Source organism: Poecilia reticulata, chromosome 5 (assembly GCF_904066995.2).
Source record: "Poecilia reticulata chromosome 5, P_reticulata-male-v2, whole genome shotgun sequence".
NCBI classification, from domain to species: Eukaryota; Metazoa; Chordata; class Actinopteri; order Cyprinodontiformes; family Poeciliidae; genus Poecilia; species Poecilia reticulata.
In genome coordinates, this window is record NC_088834.1 from 7,873,521 (window position 1) to 7,898,572 (window position 25,052).

Sequence of the window (25,052 nt, forward strand, 5' to 3'; positions counted from 1 at the left end):
TTAAGAACCATTTTCAGTATGTGATAAAAAAAAATTAAGTGAAGTATCTTGTAAATGTAATAATACTCCTTTAAATGTTGTTATATTTCAGTTACTAACTTTAACACAAAAATGGGAGGGGGATTTTTATGATAGACAAAGATAAAGTTAAGACCGGCCCAAGCCATAAGCAAACTGAGCGTCTGCTCATATATTATGGTCGACCTGTCATTGTTTTCCATTACTTTGCCACTGCAGTGTACTGATTTTGCTTGTTTGTTGTTTTACTGTCCTTGCTGAAAATACAAATAAAACACATAAATTACCAGCCTTGCATTTTATGCAGCGTATTTAAGTATGTGAATTCAACTAAATACATAGACAAGTGTCAAATAAAACTAAGCTTTAAAAACTATGCCTATTTTTAATTTGACTTCACAACTATGTTCTATTTTGTGTTAATATATCACACACAACCACAACACATTGAAGTTATAAACTGCTCAAGAAATACACAACAGATGTATTAAATTTATACATTTATAAGTAACGTTGATTCACACTGTATTATTTAGGGGATCTCAATCAATTAAAGTTAATTGTATTGTTCACGAAAGCAACAAAGCTTCAGCTGCAGTGTGCTAAAATCACATCTAAAAAAAGTCCTTTGAAATCTTTGTTTACAGTAACTGCCATAATTAATGTTGTGCAAACAGTTACAGTCAATGCTGCACTGTTTTCTCAGGCCCTGTGGCATCTGTGTGTTTTGGGCCCTGTCTATAATTAGAAGGTTACTGAAACATGCAGAGTCTGGTCTGTATCACTGCAGCTACATTTCCACTGAATGTGACTTGACAGAAAACATCAAACTGTTAGCACAACTGACATAAGTTATATGAATGTTAATGTAATATCTTGATTTATTTTGCTCTCCCTTCATAAAGATTGAACTGAATAGTAGATCACTGTATCTGAACACATTTACAGTCTTGGTTTGAGCTGACTATTGATGTTCCAAAATTTACATTTTCATAATTTACCTATTAAAACTTCTGTGCACAACTCATCCTTCATTCTATAAGTTATTCTTTATGTCTTGTTTGAGAAGGGACACATAAAACAATATTACATCAAAATGTAATTTGTTATCTTATATCTCATTTGTCACGGTTTTTGAGCATGTTCACACAGAGTGATTATAGTCGGTGAAGAATGGAAGTGACTTTTTATGCCTTAGGAATTATGTGTAGATTTCATCCTGGACAGAAAATTAACAAAATAAATGGAAAAATGATCCCACAATGACAGACTTTTGAAACAACTTTTTAACATAAAGGCATACAATGTTCTACTTTTTGGGGTTGATTATTTTCCTACATTATTTGTCTGAAATTTCTGCATTTGCTATTCTTAGCAACAAGACCAGGAAATGGTTCACTCTTCTGTATTTCGACAAATTTAATGAATGGATGAGCTCAACTCAGCTTTTGTGTAAAATATTATCATGGGCCAATTTACTGTCAAATTAAATTGGAAGAAAAAAAAATGTGATTAATAAAGGACAAAGACTACGTTCTGTAACCAACATATTCTATCTAACACGTCAGTGAGAATCTTTCCATGAATAAAAAAAATGGTCAGGGCCACACAAAATCATTCCAATGGCCTTGGGCCCTTGATCTAACAAAAACAGATTAAATTATGAAGTTATGAATTATAAAAGTTATTAAATCTTGAATGTAAAACCACATCGTAGTATCCATCTGAATCAAAGGTTATTTTGTTTGTTTTAAAATGATCACTTATAGTATGCATTGAAACATTTTAGCTTTGCCACATGTCTGGCATAAATCACACTGGGGCACAACAAAACTTGTAAAGCTGCAATACGGCAGTGTTGTGTTAGTAACCTATTGCCTGGAGGTCCACTCATAAATGGGTAAGGGCAGCATTGTTTCTGTCGAAGCGAAAAAAAAATACTAGCAATGAAACAGATAGTGGAACCTAAACAAGGGGAGACAGGTTTCACAAAAATGGGGCCGATGGGGTATTAATAGGATCTGGTGGAGTACAATTTTAGTAGTCAGAAAGATAAGTGCGAGGAAAAGCAGGAGGACCCCCTGCTGATGCAGCTCATGCAATATCTGCTCGGAGCTCCCCAGCAGGCGCCAAGCACCCCATACCAGAGTGTCGAGCTTTGATTCTGCCAGGAACACGTTCGCTTTTCTAATAAGGGGGCAGCTCGTCTTATTTCTCCCCAGACACAACCACAAATATAAATGAACACAAAGGCACACGGAAAAAAAACCCACACACACTCTAAAATCAATGTTTTCACAATTTAATTAAAACTGATTGTCAGAAGAATAATACTCAAAATCTGTGCTTTGTGTGGCTAAGTGAAGAGATACAGCTGGATTTTATATAATATGTATATATTTACACACACACACTCACACTTGTATATCACATATGTACAAAAGAAGAAATAAAGCATTGAAACATGAGTCCAAGAGTTTTTGTGGAGATATTTCCACATTGGTGCTTTTCTAATCTATTTACACCTCAAATCATACCTTTTTTTTTTTTTTTTAATGAAGTTATACACCCACTAACTTCACTATGACAATATCGACCAGGTGCTGCAGTATTATTGCATCAAACTCTGATTATTTGTTTTTGGAAAAAATGGAATATGGAGTGTATTCTAGCATGCTAGTGAACTGCTGAAAATAAATGACATTTTCTCAGTATTGTGATGCTCGCAGAACGCTTGACCTGAATTATGCAGTGTTAATTTTGACACCAAGCACCTTGGGAAGGATTTGATCAAGATAAATATCTACACAGTAGAATACTGCCACCAAGTGGAGGAAACCATGCCGGTGCCTTTAACTAAAGTGGTAAAGTGCAGCTTCTTCCCCACTCTGATGAAATATTTTCCCTGACTCTTAACCTCTAAACAAATGTCAGAGACGATACTCAATTCCTTAATCTCCAATTAATTGCTGGCAGTCAAGTAGTGATTTGTTTTCTTTCCTTAATGTGCAACAAACATGAGCTGGACCAAAGCAGTTAAACTTGCAACAAGAATAAAACACAATCTGAGTGAAAGATGTTTGTATCACATCAAGCTTAAGGCACATTAAATACATTTCATGGCATCAATAAAGTGTGCTACATGGACAAGAAATGTTAATGATCCAGCTGCTCGTTTCCGTGGCAATCTATGCACCAACCAGAGGCTTCTATTTTTTTTTTTTAAACAGAGGTTTCAGAATACATTTTAACTTCTGCAACAGTTTTCTAAACACAGACAATTTTGATTTCTCAGGTGATGAATGAGATGAACGGGCAGTGATGACTGAACACACAGCTAGACAGGAACTTGGGAAGGGGAAGAGGGAGAACCATGAAACAGTAAAACCAAAAACGCGAGAAAAAAACAATCTTCTATAAAATGATCACCCTTAAAAACAAACATTCATCCAAATAGAATTTACAATCCCAGTCAATACATTCGGTGATCCAGTCAAACTGATTCTGCGTTTAATTTAAACTTTTTTATGGCGTCAGAGCTGCAGAGTCCTAATGGGGCTTTCCGGCTCCAGCTGGAACCTCGTATTTAAAGACCACACTGAAGAGTTTTCCTCCCAGTCGGTCGGCCAACCATGAGTTCTTGATGACGGCCATCTTAAGGCTCTCACAGCTGAGCATGGCGTAGTAGTTGGTATGGATGGCTCGACCCATTCCCTCGATGATCACCAGGTCGGTCTGCCGCTCCCTCACCAACATCGCCAGCACCTTGTCCAGGCGGCTGAGGAACCACAGAGGAGTCAGTTTTGAAATTATGACTTTACTGCCATGAGGATGTCTCCAATTTTTGTTCTTAAATGGGATATTTGCAGCACTAATACTATCCACCCACCTCAGATCTAAACAGGGAGAACTAGAACCATTCTGGACTAATGTCAGCCTGTCCTCCCTGAGGGCCGAGCTACACAGACAAAAAAATGCAATTTAGTGCAATGCATGAAATAATTACTGATGTAAATTAAATCCTGAAATCCCTCATACTCAATCACAGGATCCATTGCTGCGATTCTTTCTGTCAGAATCTGGAGTTCGCTGTTTGTTACGTCATTTAAAGCGGGACCGGAATTACTGGCTAACACAACCTGTAATGTGAACACATATTACAAATTACATATTACAAATTTTAAGACACATTTCATAAAATGTAGCATTTCTGTCATTGTGTCTTCAGTTCCTCACCTCTGTTCCCCGAGAGAGAAGCTCTCTGACAAAGGGCATCACCCCTAAAATGATGTCTACTCCACTGTTATCCACAAAAAACAAGGCACACCGATGAGGAGGTCCCTGCAACAGAGAACCAGGATGAACTGCATTGAAGCATTAATCACAAAGGGCATGAAGCACAAAAAAACATCTGTCAAGAAGGAGTGTTGTGACATTTGTTGAGTTTCCACTTGAAGAAGCTCAAATGAACTATGTTTTAACGAGCAGGCAGTGAAAATGTCTGACCTTTAATCTCTCGAGCCACTGATCAAAAGAATCAACGAGCCATGGCCGATCTGAGGAAAAACAAAACATAAAAATCACTTTGAGTGAAAAAAGACTTTTGCTGAAGTATTTGTTCCTACCAGTTTAAAGTAAGAATATGGAAAACAGTCCTATCTGATAAATGTACATATTGGACTGAGAGGGATATAAAAGCTGTTTTTACAGCTTGTTGCATCAGGCAAATGTAGGCTTACATCCTTCAGTGAGATTCGTTTTGGATATTTGTGTAAGGGAAGACAGGCAAAGCTATTTACAAAAGCCATAATCACTTTACTCTTCGCAATGCAAAAGTATTAGTAAGCCTGGAAGTCCTTCACATTTTTTTGACAAACCATGTTTATTCAATCACTTCAACTTTTAAAAGTAGTGCTGTTATGTGTTCCCAGGCACATAGTGCACAATAAAGTAACTATGTTACCTTCAGTTGTTATAAAAATGCTGCACATATTAAACATGACTTAAAATAAATCTGACTTTGTAATTTTACGCCTTGAAATTGACTTCTGTCTCTGTGAGGAGCTCCTGCTCTTTCCAACTCTCTGCCTTCAGCAAATCATCACAACAATCTCTCATCATTACAACGTCGATTGGATTACAGTCCAGTGATTTCTTTGGATCGTTGGACTGAAATGGTCTGTATTTTAATGGTTTCCTACATTTATATCCATATTTATAGGTTTATGGTTAATAGCTGACACAAGGTTAAAAATTTAAAGAGTTTGAAAGACTAGCAAACTGGACAATAAGCTATGTATGTTTTATTTCTTCTTGCTCAACCCAAAAGCACAAAAAACAATGTCTACTCCAGATAAGAGATTATTAGAGAGGCTACATTGTCACTGAACCCAGATGCAAACTCAAAGTGGATGTTAAATATTTTTTGATTCAGAGATAAATGCTGCTACTGTAATATTATGCTGTTTTTGTTCCTGATTAACAGACAGAATTAAACAGAAACCTTTGGATACCTTCTAACCGTCGTTTAGCTTCTTCAAACCCAAACTCAGGGTTAGATTCCAGGACCCTGTATGTATAAAAACAAAAGTATGAGAAAACAGTTTGAAACAAACTTAAGAATGATTCCAATGGATCACAGTATTCCGATGAAAAAATGCAAAGTTCCAAATAAAATAAAAAAGGATTAGGACTGAACTGCATTCAGTCTAAACATTGTAGATTACAATGTTAGACTGTAATCTACAATGTTAGATTACAGTCTAACATTGTAATCTAACATTACAATGTTAGTTTACAACACCAGAAAGAGGAGCAAAGTTTATTTGAAAATTTGCCATGGTCATAGGAGTGAAACTAATTGTTTAGTTTCACTCCTACTTTAAAATATTTGGAGATTACCAAAGTACGGGTTGACTAAAGCTGAGAACACACTAAAATTTTAAAAGCAGTTTTACATTTGATTACCAATCAGGAAAAGTATGCGATTGTAGGAGCCAGTTGGTCAATCAAGTTGGGCCAATAAATATGTTGGCGAGAGAGGATGGAAACTGAATTCTGCAAGTATGCGAGTGAGATATCCAACCCATTTCCATCACAGCCAAAACATATTGAAAAATTTTTGAGCAGAATTTCTTTGAGTTTGAACTAATTCCAAATTCAGTTTCTTAAAAAAAACTATTTGTTATTTATAAAACGGTATCAGCTGATTTTGCCAACTGTACTAACAAAAGTTAGTACAGTTATCTAAAAAAAGAAAAACTGGCATATAAAAATATGCCAGTTTTTCTTTTTTTAGATAACTGTATTAACTTTTGTTTATACTTTTGTTCATATCTAAATGCTACAATTTTGTTTAAGATGTAAAACATTTTTTAGAATAAATCCAGCTTTGATTTAAGAAATTAATTTGTGGAATAAATTATATCATGAACGTTAACTCAGGGTTTCCACCATAGTTCAAAATGTTCAGTTTGCTGTAGTTGGTTTGGTAAATCATGTCCTCTGTGACCCTGTAGCAGGTGAGCAGCTGTTAGTATAAACTTCTCTTTTAAAATCTATAAACACTGTGAAAGCTGTGTAAACCATAATGTATGAAAGAAAAAAAAAACACAATCTCAAAATATGTACTTTATATAGTAACCTTACTCTGACACGGCCTTGGCTCCCCAGTCAAAAACATTCCCAGCCAAGACGCCCCTAACCAGAGCAAACTGTCTGTCCTCCCAGCTCAGCTCCTCCAAGGACTTCACCGCTTTCTCGTAGTACTTGAGAGCAATGTCGTTTTCCCTTTCTTTAATCTGAAACGGAACAAAACGCAAGATTGCAGTCAATACATTAAACCAGAACCAGGCTTAAGTAAGTCACACTTGCAATTGCAAGAATGATTAAACTATGACAGTGCTTTGTTTAATTTTAACACATGGGAATCATTTGTGTCGCTGTAAGACTGCACAAGACTAAATGAGTGACAGTATGGATCAGTGAGGACCGTACTAGTGTAGAGCACAAACATAACAAGGAGAGTAACAGATTAGACAGGTTTCACTCAGACCTTAGAGTAGGGATCAGGAAAGTTGAACTCGTTTAAACAGTGTTCCCTCGTGTCTAACAGACTTCTGACAGTGAGGGATCCATAAGCACTAGGTGAGAAGAGAAGCACTCTACATTAGCCAAAGAAAAACATAAACAGACAACAGAGCTGGGATGGAAGCACGTTTTTCTCGCAGATTATTTGCAACAGACTGAATTTATAGAAACTGAAACTCTAAGTTTGACATCAATGATTGTTTTCCCAAATCACATACCCAGACATTCAGCATCAACAAACTAAATTACAAAATTACAAAATTTAATTACAACTAATGCACACTTACTTAGCACAGCTCACTCCTAAAACCCAAATAATAGATAGAATTAACATTAAACATTCCTTTGAAATGAGGAGGCAGTAGAAGCAAGTATGAAGGCATGAAGCTAATGCAGGCAATGAGAAGGTTTTTAGTTTGGATTTAAAGGCAACCTCTAGGTTAAGCTGAAGCAGACAGGACATGCAAGAACCCTTACAATGGCTGATGGCGCAGAGTTTGGAGTTTGTGTAGATACTTCTGACGAAACTTCTCAGCTCGCTCGGCTGCCTCCGGTATGTCCGGCTGGCTCGCTACAGCTCTCTTCACCACCTGCTCCAAGAAAGAAGAGCCGCCTTCAGCCCTGTTCACAGCCTGGCTGGACTACATTTTTAGGGCTACGACTGTCACATGGCGAACATACGGAAGAGGCCATGGGAGAAAAAAGTTTGAATTCGGACTTTAATCTAATACTGTGTTGAGATTTGTTTTAATAAATATTTCAAAACATACAATCTTTCAGATAACCTAACTTCAAAAGTTAAAATCTTCTTAAACGGCTCGGAGAGAGTAATCCTAACTGAAAAAATAAGACATAGATCTAACGGTAACAGTTCTTGTTTTTTTTTATTTAGATTTTGAAAATATTTTTGCAACTGCTCACTAGTTTGTCTGAATTAATTTCAGTTATCTTACCCCATCTAAAGCTTCTTCAAAGCAGGATAGCCAGTATTCCCGGGCCTGAGCGTCCTCTGTGAGGTCGACTGTGTCGGGGATGTAGGAGGAAGGATCCTGGAGTAGAGGCAAATTCACCAGCTGTCTATCCAGACGGTCCATCTCTAACATGTCAAACTGGAAACAGCAAAGTGATATCAATCAACGCAAACTGTAAGTTTTTGCTCAAAAACAAAAAAAAAAAACTACAAACATTTGAACTGTTGAAAATCACTAAACCTCAGCACACATACATTAGAAGTAACTTGAAAGTACTTCTTGCAGCACTGGCAGTTTTTTCTCATGTTAGTAATTTTCCTCCAATTTGGCACAAAGAAGGGTTGGAGCGACAAGTTAAGAATAAGCAGCGAGTTACAGCAGGAGTTAATCCTAAAAGCCACTAACAAGACAATTCTCCCAGCTAAACCGTGAATCTCTGCAACTTTTCCAAAGTTACCACCAGCATCTAGGTTGCCACTTTCATCAATGCTCTCTCTGCCGGGCCGGTCAGGTTAGGTATTAGGTCAAGTTGTGGCATACTGCTGTCATTTTCAGATTATGGATAGAACAATGTGGGATGCTCAAAGCACAACTCCACTTATTCAAAATCTCATACCTGATCTTTCTGGTGTGCTCCTTGGTCTTTGTGATGATGTTTGTTCACCAGTTTTCTCTAGCAAATTTCTCAGAAAAATGAGTGTCTATAGTAAGACTAAATTACACACAGGCGGACTATCTACTAATGAGGTGATTAAAAGGCATTAACTGTACTTATTGCATTTGATTGTATTAGTATTTGATTGTATTTAAGAGAAAAAAACAGGCTAAATACAAATGGAAGTCATTTAATTTCAGACATTTAATTTAAAGGCTTTTGAACAATATATAAAATAATTCTCCTTCTACTTCACAATTACTATTTTATGTTCTTCAATCACATACTATGTCAAAAAAGCATATCAAAATGCAAAATCTATGGCTATAATGGTTCAAGATACTTTTGCGATGGATACTTTTGTAAGTTATTGCATACAAACTTTTCTGAACTGCATGAAAAACAACTGATCTAAAATATCATCTATGATGAATTTATTCCTAAATGGATGCAAAAAAAAAAAACATTCCTAGGGCATCTAAGAGTGAAGGAATATTCGTTTCTATTTTTCTACAGAAGAATAAAGCTTCGAAGCACCACATCAGGACACGAAAAAGCACAGTACAACACTGTTATTGACCACTGGAAACACCAAACAAGTCATTTTAAATCATCCGGTTAGAAAATAACTTGGTTAGAAACAAATTAGAAGCAGGTGATTTAGAGCTAAGCAGCCTTACGTCAAATGGAGCAAACATGGTTTCTGCCAAGGTTTGAGAGTTAAGCTTTCACGCTATGCAACAAGGAACTGTGAGCAGAGGCAGTGCGTCAGTAAAGCAAGGAAAACACACGAAGCAGGAGGAGATACTTACAGGAAACTGAAGGAAAGAGTTAGGTGAACAGAAGAATGTGTGGAAAGGAAATGGATGATTACAATGATTATGGTTTTAAATAAAGAATTTTAAAAAATGAGAAAATTATATTGAAAAAAAAAACAGAAAATGGATGCCTTTGTGTGATAAATAGGCCAAAGGATCATATGACTTACTGTTCCACTGCGAGCACGCTGCATTGGATTCATGTCAGGAGAGACACTCATCAAACCAGAGCTTCCTGCATAATTTTCACCCCAGCTGTACTGGTTTGGATCTAAAGAAGAAAAACAACCTCATAATTACATCCATTAACATGTTGATGACATTGTAATAACATGATTTTTTGATCTTTTAAATCTGGCAAAACAAGAAGATATAAAATCTAATGACACTATTTAGTTAAATCCAGTCACATGAGCTGCCGGTATGACATTGAAACAGGCGATTCAGTCATTTCAGTCCTGAGGCCATCTCTCCTCTGATTATGATGCAATCACTGAAACTGGAATATGAGAATGGTTGCAACAGCACTAGCAGTTTGTGGGTGTGTAAAATGCGTCACTACATTTTTTTCCTGTGATTTGTATTGCTATTTATGCTGGTTAAGCATACTCGTATGATATCACTGAAATGTTAACATTTCTGCATGGCAAGCTGTAAAATAGCAGGATTCAGCTAAGATTTTCCTCAGCACCTCCACCGCCCTACATTCCTGTGCAGAAATTCAAGCTCTTACAATTTTCTATTTAGCTCTTTTTTTTGTACTCCGTCCTGATGGGAGAATATACCAGACTAATATGTCCTTACTATCTTCCTCTGCTCCTTTGAGGAAAGCTCCAATGGCTCCAAGATAGCCTTCATGTCTCAAAAACAAAGCCTGAACTTCACCCTGCAATAACAGAACATGAGGGGGCTCAACATATGAGCAACACATAGAGCAGATGACAGAATTTCTGTGTCATAAAAGTAAATAAATCTTACCTTTGTAAAGAAATTGATGCTATAAGTTATTGTGTGCATGGTGACAGGGTGTCCTCTGATAAAGAAGCCTCCAAAGTACACTCTGGACAGGTTGTGGAGTTTGGCGTACAGACAGGCTAGCTGACCGATGTCATTGCTGATCATATGGAGTAAACTCTTGGCCATGTCTTCGTCAGAGAACTCTACAATTCAAAAACAAATTATATGAGAAAACGGTCTTCTATATGAGGAAACATATGGTCCCCTGCAAATGTAGTCGTATCACTTATGACTGCCGTGTTACAACCAAACGTTTTAATACTGTGCTGCATGAGGCATCTAAAGCTTGATGTACTGTTTTATACCCTAACCTTGCTTTAAACTTTGCTGCAGTTGTGTCCCTTGACTGTTTGCTCTGTTTCTTTACCTTCATGATGCTCTTTGTTCATTACTGTTCTCTCACAAACTAGATAACTTCTGAAGCCCGTTGTCTTCATTAGATTTTAATTGTGAGTATTACACTAAAGGGGGTGGAACAGAAATGCACACCACACTTTTCATAATGTTTGGGGAAAAAATGGAAATCATGTATAATTTCCTTTCCCAATTACAAACCTGCATTACTTTATTGTTGGGGGTGAAAAAATTAAAACCTAAATTGTTTTGTCACAGGTTAAATGCTTTAGTTCGTGAAAATATATTAGACAAAGATAACCTCAGGCAAAATGAAATCCAGAATCCTCGAAGATCCTGGTTTACTTTTTGACAGAACTGCACTGGAATAAAAAAAGAATCCTCTAAGTCTGTGGTGTTGTGACAAAAGGGGATACACTGAAAAAGCACTGCAAGCCAAAATAGGATTTGTATCTATTAATAATATTGGAATTCGGAATAAAGATGAATAAACTACAACAGCAGTTGCTCAACAGCAGCAGCTTTGCTGCCGTTTCATTTCCTAACATTTGAAATATCAGCAATGGATGAAAGGCAAACATTTTCATTCTTCATTATGACTAAATGAACCCTGTGTTAATGAAATAACGCAATGTACATAATGTATTTAAATAACACAATTATGTGTGTTTTAGATTTTAACACAATAATATGTTTAAAAAGGTTGTAGCTACTGAGTTATATCTTTAAAGACCCCACTAACTTTCACTAATGGTGGTTAAAATTGAGTTTGGTTGCCAATGTATTGAAATCTAAAATATGCAGATCATGAAAAAACAGAAACCAAAGTCTAGATTTTCACTAAAAATTATGTTAATGAATTTTAAGTAGCTAATACACCACACTGCAGCTGCTGTCAATTCAAATTGATGGTCCTTTTAAAAAAATTATCCACACTGTATTTAGTTTTGTAATATCAATAAACTGCATATCCAAAATAATAATAATTCTTGCAGTCATCTGGGAAAAGACGTATGCTCAAAATATATTTCAACATGACATCCGTTTGTCTGTGTATCACCTTTGTCAGCTGTTGCTGACTTCCCAAAACTACTTGCTATTAGATCTCCAGTCAACCCCAAACATGCGTAAGATCCTCCGTAGATGTCTTTGACAAGCATATCGACGCTCGAATGCTGTCCTTTAGAGGCCAACTGTAGTAACTCATCAAATCTCTGCACAAGAGAAAGATAAATGCAGTTCAAGGTGACTGAGATGCACCGAGATGGCAGTACAATAAACGAAATAAAGTAACAACTACAGAACTTTATTAGAGATACCTTTGTTTTGGTGAGCAACGCTCCAAGGCCCCAGAATGTCCCACCGCCTATTGAGCTTCCACCTATTCGCTCAAATTTGTCCTCTGATTCAACCTGTCAAAACCACACAAAGATGTGCATAAGAGGTTAAATATGTCAAAATAAGCAACATTTTCATCTAAAATCTTTCCTACATCTTCAAATACATCTTAAAGAAACGTTTTCAGATTCCTGTGTCGCTTCAGTCACCTGAAATCAATCTATTTCTGAAGGAAGGAACATTCAGAAACTTTTAATCATGTTATTTAAGACTATAAAGCCATGGGAATCAACATAATATTGGTTCCTGGATTGAGCTGTAACACATATCAGATGTACATTAAGATATGCCGTCAGGTCTTCTTAGCAGACATAGTTGTGCAGTAGAAATAGCTGCAGTGGATAGAATCAGCTCCAGATATCCATTTTCTTCTTGTTTAAGCTTTCAGTAAGGACCACAGACGGGGTTCTATCGTATTAAGAAAAACACAATCTTTTCCATAAAGTTTACTTTGATAGTGCTAATAAAAACTATTAGTTTATTACAGCTCTCAAAACTGAACATAAAATATGAACACTCTAGTCAATCATTAAACATAAAATAAAAAAAATAAATAAAAAAATCAGCGGACATAATGGCTTTAAGTCAAAGTTTTCTCTTTTTAGCTCAGATGCTCAACATACAGTATTTATTAGGGGACGCAGTTGAAACCAGAGAACCTCTGAACAGCAGTGTTATTTATGTAGGATGGAAGCAGTGAATGTTCACCGCCTGGCAGGATTTAACCAGCTCCGACATGTTCTCGTCTGCTTTTCTTTTGTGTTTTTGTGTGTCAGTTTATTTCCCGCCTCTAAGCAACTGAGCCTCTGCTTTCCATTTTTATTGCAGGAAGTTTATGTCAACTGTTTGTCTTTTGTCATACAATATGCATTTGTAGATGCATAATGGAAAACACATCCATTCTGGTCAATCTGTGTATAGCCTCCAGCAGCTTGAGATGCAAATACCTGACTGAGATTAAGGATAAGAGAAAGTCCTTCCACGAATAGACTGCTTCGTAGCAAGATGTGAACACATTGATTTGTTGATAAATTATAACCGAATATCAGCATATGGCTAATAGGACACCACTACAATTTTAAACACGCTGATTTTATCTTCTTATATGCATGCCATTCTCAGAGTCAAAACCTAAAATAAATAAAAGGTGCTGAAAATTTATGCTCACATCCAGTCTGACTGTCTGTGAGCAGTTTGGCAAAACAAACTACCTTTTGTGTTTTCCTGTTTTGCTTTCTAGATGAGCAAAACAGGAAAACACAAACAGACATAAGACTTACACCTGAAGGTCTTCAAAGAAATGACTTAAGGGGAAAAATGTAAATGCGTGCAACACTTTCAGGTTTTACTTGTAAAATCTTTCTGCTGCATAACTTTGCATGACTTTGTGTTGGTCTATCACATTAAATCTACTGAAGTTAATGGTAGAAAGAACAATAAATACAGTATCTTGACCTTATAAGAGAAGTAATTGACAACACTATTCAATTAGTAGTTTGTTCACAAATGGAAATGAAAATACAGCCAAAAGCTCAGAAGCTCCTATTTTATACATAAGTTACATAAATTTAAGTTCTCTATAATTACCTTGACTATTGAGACCCCTGAGCCGATGTTCACAAGCAGGTAGGGGAAGATGTCAGGATTAGTGGTCTGAAAGCGGAACTCTGAGTCGGCATGTTTGGCATAAACGAAAGCCTCATGAGGGATGTTCTTCAGCACAAAATTACAGCCCTTGATGAGACAGGTCATCTCGTCCTCTTTGTCCACTCTGCCACAGTGCAACACACAAACAAATATAAGATGATCTCATCGCTCTGTTAATTATCACCAGGAATCTGATTTTCCTACAGTGCTGCTAAGAGGACAAACATTTCAAAAAGCAGACTCAAAGCAGATCTACTTCATAGCTATACAGGCAGATTTTAAAAATAAATATCATCTGAACTTTTAAACTTCTACATATGCAGCTTCTAGAACAGTCAGGCTTTTCAATTTAATCTGTTTTGTTAGCTGGAAAATTAACTCTCACAGCAGCAGAAATTATAAAGAGAAACAAAATGCTACTAAACTCTCAAAACTTATATCCTTAAAAACAGAAATACAAAAAGTCCATTCCACAACACAAACTCATATTACATTGTCTGCATCAGTTACAGTGAGAACTATTGTTTATTACAGTGTCGTTTTATGGACTGTGCCCAAATTAGGCTTTCTTTCGCTTTGTACATGCAAACTTTCCAGTTCAGTGTTGCTGGAGTATTAGTATCACCAAATCCATTTGTTCTCTAATGACTCGATTCATAGCTGCACAAAACTGGTAAAAGTGGTAAAAGTAAAACTGCCATTGGTAACATAATCCATTTCCCCTATTATAGTAAACATCACACTCACAGTTTATCAAACAGTGTTTGATTTACTTGAAGATAAGTAGATTTCTTTTGAAATCAACAGTTTTAATAGTCTATGCATTTAAGCAGCTATTGATTCGATTGGGAGCAAGTTCTTCATTAACTCAGACAAGGTCAGAACTCCATCAAAAAAAGAAGTAAAGGATTTTATTTCAATATCAGAACTAAGCTATATTATCTACTTTGAAAATTACTGTTACTTTTTTAAGTATGCATCACTTTCCATTTAAATAGTGCTTGTTTATTGGGATCAAAGATGTAAAAGTCCCAATTTTTCTGCTTCATTGCCACAGGGTACATTACTTTTTGCTTAATCAAATTATCTCATATTATTATTACTTTGCTTGTTTACAAGGATAAACTTAAGTAAGAAAGAACCCCTTCTGTTCTAAGAATAGCTTCAAGTTGTCAGATGATTAACTATAAAGCGAATGAATCAGAAAGTAGGTTAAGTTGCCTGTTTTATTTTAAGTTTTAACCTTTCTATATACTGAGGTTACTCAGTATATTGCAATGCAATGTAATAATTAGCCATATTGCTGTGATATTTGAGTCCCAGTTGTGCATAGCACCACTGCTGCAACTCTGTAGTTATGATGCACAGTTGATGTGCCAGAATTTTCAAAAATGCCCCCAAAAATGTTTTACTGTCTGGCATGGATGGTGATACTACAGTGTTATATAAATTGTTCACAGTCAATTCCTGTGCACATTCTATTGTGTCTTCAAACTTCAGTAAATAGAAAAACACTTACATATTACTGGGACGGGGGTATTAGGTTGAATGAATGTGTCAATTAATTGACATTTATTCAAACTAAAGACAGAAAATTCACTGAAAGAGAATTTGTTAAACACTCCATTGCAATATATAAAAGCTAAATTTGGTAATAAAAGTTGCCATTTTCATAAGTCTTAGCATAAGTTAAAGACAAAAACAAATTAGTCAATAATTTCAGATTGTATAATGTAGCAGCTGTCTTAACTTCTAACCTTCACACATGGTCTTGTGAAATAAACATTTTTCTAACATACTCTCTACAAGGCATGTTCGCATACTCACTTGAGCCCAAGTTTCCTTTCTATTAGCTCTTTAAACTTGTGCGCCCCTCCACCTGTAGCTTTAATGACTTTGGTCTCGGTGTTGACCAGGTGGTCTTTGATAAAGTCCAAGCACGTCTCAATGTAGGCATTTTCAAACTTGATAAAGTGCAGGCGAGCTGTGACCTCTTCCTGTACTGCTATTTCATACAGCTTGTCGCCTGCTGCTTCCTGCGATTAAAGAAAGGATGATAAGTATTGAGAATCTCAAAAAGAAAAAAAAAAACTCCAGAGGCCCCCCCACAGACTTCTGTTTATTTATTTACAACCGTACCTTTGTGCTGTGGTCGAAGGATCGTACTTTGGCCACTTTGTGTTGAACAGTAGAGTAGTACGCAAGCTTAGTCAGAGATCCACCTGTTAATGTAAGCACATAAGCAGTAAACAACAGAAGCCGTGAGCTAATGTGAAAATGACAAAACTAGTTAACAGTTCACCAAGTTGTGGTGGTTAAAACATCCGTTTCAAACAAAAACAAACGTTATTCAAAAAAATCCCCTCTAAGACCTTTTCCCAGAGAAATTACGCTACATCTGACACAATCGAGTGTCTTTTAAGAAGCTACGATGCTATTTGTTTTGTTTACTTTTATCTAAGAAGTCATGTGTTGCAGCAGCCTTGCCCTAAATGTGAGGATTAGCTACATCCCTGCAAAAGTTATTAATGTCTCCAGAAGAGGTATAAAGTTTCCGATTACCTATGTCTATGGCAAAGCGCTTTGCGTTCTCCATATTACGGAAAATTTCATCCGGAGGAAGGGTAATGCTTTTATCCATGGTGTGACTACTTGTGTTGCTGTCAACTCGACCACATTCCGCCATGGTCGGCTATGATATGACGCTGCATACACGTACGTACACTCCTCACAGGAACCAATCAGCTTGCACGCAAAGTAAGAGAGGCGTGAGCGTAGTGGGGTTGCCTTTCATTTTAAGACCTTCAATGAAACAAGCTTGTAGGTAGTTTTCTCTAACAAACATAGTTTTAACGTAGACTGCAATATTGTATCTTTCAATATTTTTAACATTACGTTATTATATATATTTTTTGTATTTACTTGTAATTCAGTGAAAATAAGAGTCTTAATCTGTACAAAATTAGTCTCATTTTCAGCCTTGGTCACTGCCGTCAAAAAAAAAGGAAAAGATAAATAATAATAATAATAATAATAATAATAATAATAATAATAATAATAATAATAATAATAATAATAATAATAATTTTACATACCTGTATAATCTCCTCTTTTTTGTTCCAGATGTTGCAATAATTTAATTCGTAATAAAAAACATAAATAAATATAATTTTTGTTGAATAAAAAAAATAACACCTTAAAATGTGTCTTTTATGTTTTTTATATATCATGATAAAATATATCAAGTAAATGACTTTAAATCTTTGTGAAAGACCATTTTAATAGTTTCATTTTGTTGAAAAAATGTGTTCCTTTACACATGTTTGCAAAAAACATTTTCTTCACAGAGAAGTGAAGAAAATGTTTCTTTACTTCTCTGTGGTCACTACTGGTCACTAATGGTTTAAAACAACAAGTAACAAAGATGAAAAAATATACAAAAATTGTGACACTATCCCAACCCACATAACGTTACCTGCAGTTTGTGTGTTTTTTGTTTTTTTTTGCTTGTTTGTTTTGTTTTGTTTTGTTTTTTGTTTTGTTTTTTTCAAAAAATTATATTCAGGGCTGTTTTTTATCCTACAGATAAAGCCAGGAAAAACTGTATTCTATAATTTTGTGACCTCACAAAATCAGAAAGTATTATTTCAGGAAAAAAATAATTTTAACTCAGAAATAAAAATGTCAGAGTGACAACATGATGTATATAATAATATATTCTTAATGTATTTATTATTTTCAAACCAATATGGTTTTGTCTTTATTTATAGGTATTCACCAAGATCTCCAGAGGGCGCCCTTGTCTGTACTGTTATTGGTCTGGACTGTGGCGCTCAGAGGGGAAAATCCCTTTCAGGTTCAAGGGAAACCTGCAACTTTTTGTAATAGTTTAGTTGCCTTTTCTGGTTCTGTGGGTTAGCTCTTTGCTTTATCTAGCTTGGAAACTGGTTCTGTTTGAGGGATCGAGGTTTAAGCTGCTGCTGATTTGCTCTTTGCATAATTTTTTCATCAGACGTTTTATGAGCTGCGGCAATAAAAATAAAAGAAATACATGAATTCCATGAATGGAATAGAAAATAATGAAGGGGGTTAGTTGGCACTATAAGAAGAATAGTTGTCTTACTTCTAACGTTAAATTTACCTTGTTGTTTAGTGTCGGAAGCGCTTGAGAGTTGCTCCCTCCTGGAGTGATTGTAGGAGTCATGGATCTCTGGTCTATGCAGGTTTCTGTAAAGAAGAGCTGATTTTTTTCCCCCCATTCCTTCCTATTTATGAACATCTCCATCTGAAAATGAGAATCTTAATTTGTGCAAAGTTTCTCACAGTTTCAGCCTATCAGAGAGCCTTATGAGACAATAGGCAGTAACAGCTTATGTGCTGTTATTCTGCTTAAAAATGCAGGGACAATAGTTGGGTCTCAGGGGAACAGGTGGATGACTAGGGGGCATGAACAGGGACTTTAATGGTGCTCTGTGTGAATGTGGGAAACTGATGACCCTGGAGAGTTAGCAGATCTGTTGACAATTGCTGGGATCAATCACTTTGTGCACACAGTCACATATGAAAAACAAATGTCACAACGATAAGCCTATAATATTGAATTGGAATAGAAAATAATGGTTTATAATATAAATATATCAGCCCTGACTAAATATTAATTTCACAGTCAGGAGGTTGTAATACTATTACCGGAGTCAGAAATTGTTGATGTGCTAAGTATTAAAACAAGTACAAATGCTGTTACTAGGTTTAAAATTACAAGAAAGTCTAGTTAATTTAATAGTTCACAAATAGTTTAAAAATACTCTAAGTCACCAAAGATGTTTTTTTTATCTTGGGTAAAAATGAGGGCTATTTTACCCATGTTTGTTTGAGACTTATATCTAAAAAAAATGTGTGAGGACGGGACCCACGTGAGGCAGGTGAAAGGTCATCTTAGCCTGTTTGATTTGAGTGCTAGAAGGAGGCTGAAAGAGCAAAGTCAAGGGGAACTGGTCATGAAATATCAGTGAATGCAGAATTTACATTTTTGTTTTGGACTGCTCAACTTTCGATGAGTGAGCACTTGTCAAGGATTTCTGTGCTGGAAGTGTATGAATGATGCTAATCGCGAGTTAGCATTTACCGTTTTTACTCGAGCTATTGGTATATGTTACCCTTAACCAGCTATGCTAAACAGAGACCTTTATCCAGTGGACCAATAAAAGTCGGTCCACTGGTGTGGATTGAATGGTCGAGTTTTGCGAGTGTACTCCATGTAGTTGACGGTGAAGCAAATTCCAATTCAGCTGTTGACCTGGTGGTCACAGACAAGGCCTCATCCATCCCTCTGTGATTTGTCAGTAAACTAATGCACGTACATTGCTTTTATGTTTGTTGTCAAGTAAAGCGACCATTTGTGTTATTGAGTTACAACAAACACAAGCTATACTATCAGGCTTGCAACAAGTTTGCTTATTTCAGTGAAATACCTGACTATAAATGGTCAAGCTCTGAACTGAATTTAAAAGGGAACCATTTTGCCAGACTGTGATAGTCTGTGTTCTTATTTTTAGTTCGGATTAATTCTTCTTGATATCCCACCTGTGTTGGAACACACCCAAAATCTTGTTAATTTTCATTATGTCCATCCATCCATCCATTTTCTTTACACCCTTGTCCCTTAGTGGGGTCAGGGGGGTGTGCTGATGCCTATCTCCAGCTAACTTTCCAGGCGAAAGGCAGGGTACATCCTGGACAGGTCGCCAGTCTGTCACAGGGCAACACAGAGACAGACAGAATACACACACACTCACACCTAGGGACAATTTGGAGAGGCCAATTAACCTGACAGTCATGTTTTTGGACTGTGGCAGGAAACCGGAGTACCCGGAGAAAACCCACGCATGCACAGGGAGAACATGCAAACTCCATGCGGAAAGACACGGGCTGGGAATCGAACCCAGAACCTTCTTGCTGCAAGGCAACAGCTCTTCCAATTGCGCCACTGTGTTTAAGGTAAAATACACAACAACCCTAAATCATGTGCTGGAGAATAAATGGACTGAATGTAGTATAGAGTAAATACACATTGGCCTTACAGTTCATAGTTTTTTAGAATGGAAAACTATGAATTTTTAGTAGAAAAAATAGTAGGAAAACTACTATTTCATTGACGCAGTAGGTCAAGGAAATCTGGGTTCCAGCTCAATTATATTAAGTTTACAATAGATTCAAAGGCTTTTTTAAATAACAACACAAAAGTAGGTTTTTGTCAGACTGTTCAGCAAAAATGTTTACAGACCATGTTATAAAGGAGCCTTTCAAGGAGCTTTGAAATGTTGCCATCCATTAGTGAAAATACATATGAAAAAGACTTTACAGCTCAATAATGACCCTTACACAGAGTGGAAATGAAGTTGGCAAAAGTTACAAAGTTGGCAGCAATGAGAAAAAGTAAGAAAATAGAAACAGTGGTGAAAGACGCTTTCCCCTGAAGTGTGCCAACTCCCCTTGGAGAATAGTCAGGTGCTGGTGGGGCCGAGGATGCTAATCATGCTGAACTGTGACTCTGCTCCTCACAGCTTTCCCACACTTGCTCCATTCAAGGAGCTCCCGCTCAACAATGGACATGTGCCTTGTTAAATGCTAATTCTTCCTCACACAAGCAGCTCCTGGCTCATCCCCCAGGGTAATGTTTGTTGTTTAGGCAGTCCTTTCAATGAGGATGAGAGAATGACAGAAATAAGCATAAATATTTTGGCTGGAGTGTAACAAGTACATTAGAATGAGGCAACAAGCAAGAATATTAAACTCTGAAGTTTCATGGTTTTGTAAGATTAGGTTCAGACTTCTGAGCAACTAATGTTTTTCTCAAGGTAACACAAAATTATTACTGCTTATAGTATTTACAGAAGAGGAAATTAAACTCTTAGATTTTTATTACTTGTGAGTTGTTCTACAAAATCAAATAGACAAAAGAATGCATGGCACTTTTTTTCTCCTGTATGCAGACATTAAGTGTTTGGGAGATTTATAAGGAAGCATTTTCAAACAAACGTGGTTGAATAACACATTCTGCAACTTGAAATAAAATAAATGTTCAGCTTTGGCTAAAATATAGTATTTTAAGATTTTATCTTATTTTGGATATTCAAGAAGACAATTTTTAAAAACCGACAAAAAATATCTTCATGATGTTGATGCTACAAGACCCAGGTAAGCATATTCCCAGCCTTGCTAAGTAAAATATGTAACCTTTTACGATTCACCAGTAAATAATTCATCCCCCCCTTTCACAGACATCTTTGTCTAGTCGGCATCTATTGTCCCGGAGGGGCTCTGTGAGTGAGTTTTCTCTGGTTTCCCACACTCTGTCCATTTACTATGCCCAAGAACAAAAGAAGTGTGTCTGGTTGCGCATCACATTAATTATGGAGTCAGTTTACGAGTTTTGTCCTTCTTCGTCTGAATGGAAATTCCTGTCATCCGGACTCGTCACTACCAAGCTTTTGTAAAATGTCGATGAGGAATGCAGACATCCTAAGGATTAATGAACATTCAAAAGCTCTTTTTCCTTTCTCTTAGATTCAGATTGTTCCCACTGAATTCCTGGGAGTTATTTTGATGGGTGGATGAAAGGGAACTATTTCTGGACTGTCCATGTGAGCAGAAATGTCCCAAAAAATACTTAAAAAAATAATTTCTCATTTGTGACTGATCCAAGTCAATATACACAATACTCTGCTAAGGAGAGTATACCTGCTGTAAGACATTCAATGGAAAAAATCCCAAACATTTCTGTTAAAAAATTTACAGATTATAATCAACAAAATGTGATCTACTATTCCTTGTCAGTTTCAGCTGAGTGTGATGGGACGATGAGCGTGTGCTCAGTCAAAGTCATTGATCCCAGCAACAAGAAGCAGCTCTCCACACACTCTGGGGTCACCACTTTCCCAGATTCAAACAGCGCTTTGTACGTTCTCCCCCTTCAGTGCTCCTGTGGCTCCCCTGAGATCAAACCATTATCCTCAAGGCAATAATACCATTCAGCGTTTTGCATCCTGTATTGTCTCATTGCTCCCTCTGATTGGCCAAGACTGTGAGAAACTCTGGGCAAAGCAAGACCCACACATTCATATGTAAATGTGTGGCTATATAAAGGAGGGCTGCAGCCTCAGAGATCAGATTCTCTCTACTGAGACCTCTAGCACAGAGATCCAACAATGGCACCTACAATCCCTGCAGCAATGACCAACTCACAGGAGCATCTGACTCTGAACCACAAGGTAAATATAAAAATACTGAAAAAATAGTAATCTTTTATGAGCATTAGTGACATTTGCAGCATGCAGATTAAGTTTACTAATGAGTTTGACCTTGTTTCTGCAGCACAGAAAGCCTCTGGTGGAAAAGTTACGCAGAGAGCGAATCAACAGCAGCATCGAGCAGCTCAAGTCTCTCCTGGGTCCAGAGTTCCTCAAACAGCAGCCAGACTCCAAGCTGGAGAAAGCAGACATCCTGGAGATGACTGTTTGCTTCCTGAGACGTCTTCAGCAGCAGCAGCATCCACATTTGGATGCAGGAGCTGCTGATCAGGGCTACTCCAGATGTTTCCAAGAGGTGGTGCACTTCCTGTCCAAAGACGATCTGAAGACACAGTCCCAAAGAAGACTGCTGAACCACATGAACAAGCTGCAGTCTTCCTCTGAGAGGAACCTGAAAGACAATTTTCCTATGAACTCCACAATCCAGGCCTCTATTAAGAAAAAGAGCCCAGCCAACAGCTCCCTCTGGAGGCCATGGTAAAAAAGTAGGACTTGCGCCTTGGAATTCAAAGTGTCTGTACTTCTACTCACTTATTCTTTTCTTATATCTAAGAGTCGTTGCCTGTATCAAGGTGTTTTGTGTTGCCTTTTGTAAAGGCTAGAAAATGTTTTTTCTTTAACAAGAAATTATGTTATTTTGTTTATGAAACAGTGACAAACGTGTAAGTTCATAGTCTAATTCTGTGATGTAAACAACATTATTCTCAATGAAAGTACTCATAATGTTGGCAGTGATGACAACATTGTATGTTTGTATGATTTGTTCCATTTTGGGGACAGTTTTATGTTCATGTTTTAACATGTTTCAGATTTATATGTGTTTTCCACATTTTCTTCTGATTGATCTGGCCTCATTGGTTTTAAAAAATCTTAATTTCATGCTTTTTCTGTTAAGCGGATGAGATTCAAGACAAATGTGCTGCTTTATAACTCTGTGAGTGACAGCACCCATACCTTCAAGGAAGGAATCAATATTTGGAAAATGTCTCACAATGAATGTATCTCTTCGAACCAAGTGATGCGCAATAAAACAATCAGAAAAACAACATTTGCTCGACTCATTTTTAACAGATATGTGACTTTGTTTGAAATCAAGAATATTTAGCTTTGAAGGCTTTGGTTTATAAAAAATAAGGGAAAAATCTTTGTAAGTCAAATGCCTCAGTAATAACAGTGATAAAAATCTGGCTGTAGTATAATAAGTAGTTAGCAAATAATAATATGAAGCACAATAAGCCAGAGGACAGATTATGTTACCAATGTTTCACAATGCTGACTATAACTATAAATGAGTTGTACATTTGTTCTAATTCTACAACTGATGGGCTTTTCTTGATTATGTAATATTTTACAGACTTTGCAGTATTCATTAACTTTAAGATCTAGGTTTCTCACTGCTTATTATTAAAGTGCTTTGGTTTAACAGAAAGCAGGCTGATGGGTAATTAAAATGACATGCTTTTTCATATTTTATTAAAATATTCTGATTCAAATTTGAATAAAACATTTCATGTAAAATAAAAAATGTAAACATATTTGAATCCCTCATCCAAATGTCAAAAAGGAAAAAAACTGTTGGATGACTTTATTTTTTAAAAGTGTGAAAATACAATACATTTATTTAGTGCCCCTTATTCTGATATAACAACGCCTTCAGCAACTATACCATGTTCAAAGTCATTACTTGGGTTTGGTTCATTAGTAGTTAAAAAATAACATGCATTTATAAAATATAGGCCTTTAAGAGTCTTGAAAAGTTTTTTTTATGTTTTGTTTATGCCAAGGCATTTTTCCTCTTTTCAGCTATTGAAAGCATTAATTGGATGCTATATTTCTACATTTTAAGCTTTTAAAATGTTTAAGTTAGAAAATATAAAGTAGGAAACAAAGATTAAATGTATGTCTTACATAATGTCTAAAAGTAAGGAGTGTATGGCTATAAATTCCACTAAACATTTATTTGTAGCTATTCAGTCTTATGGTTTAACTATTATATCATGCTGACATCACTACTCAAACAGTGTTATCCCTCAACAAAAGTGCTCTAATAGGCACCACACGTATCCAATCATATAAACTCAATCCAAAAATGAGAGGCATTTGTGGTAACAAGAGTTTTTGGCAACACATAATACTATGTTATTTCCTTTAAGTGGTGGCAAATGTTAGGAAAATGTAGGACAATTTGTTTGTGAAATTTGTTTGTGAAATTGTGTCCCTGGAAAAACTTTCAAAAACATGACTCTCATTACCAAAAGGTTTTTGGTGAAGGAAGTGTGTTGGTATCTTTGTCACAAGGCTTTTCATCATTGAGAGCAATTACAATGATGAGAGAAATCAAGATGAAAAATCCTTTTTATCCCCTCCCTGGCACCAATCTCAATCCTCTGCAATATCAGTACTCACCCTCGCAGAGAATGGTTTCATTAAATAATTTAAATAATTACATAATTTGTGAGTTAAGTAGATGGAATAATCTGTTGGAAATCTTGACCTCAACCCAAACACTTGTGGGATCAGCTTGGGCTTGCTCTTCAATCCAGTGGAGCAAATGTTGGTTAACCAAGCTGGAGTCTAACATGCAATTCATCAAAAAAAGAAATACAGATAATTAAAATGTAATCGCTTACATTTGAATGTAAGCGATTACATTTTGAATCGAGTTATAATTCAAAAGTGCCACATGTTATACCAGTTGGTAGTATCATAAAATATTTGATAACTGAAAAGTGGGTTTAATTTCAGAGTCTGATTGAAAACATGCACAAGACAAGAC

At 36.3% G+C, this 25,052-nt stretch overlaps 2 protein-coding genes across 2 annotated transcripts; one reads left to right on the top strand and one right to left on the bottom strand.

The window, feature by feature from the left end:
* Nucleotides 1-3,506: 3,506 nt before the first annotated feature.
* On the bottom strand, nt 3,507-16,680 carry pank4 (pantothenate kinase 4 (inactive)). Its single transcript, XM_008409131.3, has 19 exons — nt 16,530-16,680; nt 16,107-16,189; nt 15,795-16,003; nt 13,908-14,091; nt 12,242-12,334; nt 11,983-12,136; nt 10,530-10,711; nt 10,356-10,437; nt 9,722-9,822; nt 8,061-8,216; nt 7,585-7,697; nt 7,073-7,160; nt 6,667-6,818; nt 5,532-5,587; nt 4,525-4,574; nt 4,255-4,359; nt 4,057-4,157; nt 3,908-3,976; nt 3,507-3,796 (listed from the first exon to the last, which is right to left on the bottom strand). Exons 1-19 carry the CDS (start codon nt 16,651-16,653, stop codon nt 3,568-3,570), a joined length of 2,331 nt encoding a protein of 776 aa, XP_008407353.1. The 5' UTR covers nt 16,654-16,680; the 3' UTR covers nt 3,507-3,567.
* Nucleotides 16,681-22,127: 5,447 nt separating this feature from the next.
* Nucleotides 22,128-23,322, top strand: LOC103464779 (transcription factor HES-5-like). Its single transcript, XM_008409132.3, has 2 exons — nt 22,128-22,237; nt 22,341-23,322. The coding sequence occupies exons 1-2, from the start codon at nt 22,175-22,177 to the stop codon at nt 22,755-22,757; spliced, it is 480 nt and encodes a 159-aa protein (XP_008407354.1). The 5' UTR covers nt 22,128-22,174; the 3' UTR covers nt 22,758-23,322.
* Nucleotides 23,323-25,052: the final 1,730 nt, after the last annotated feature.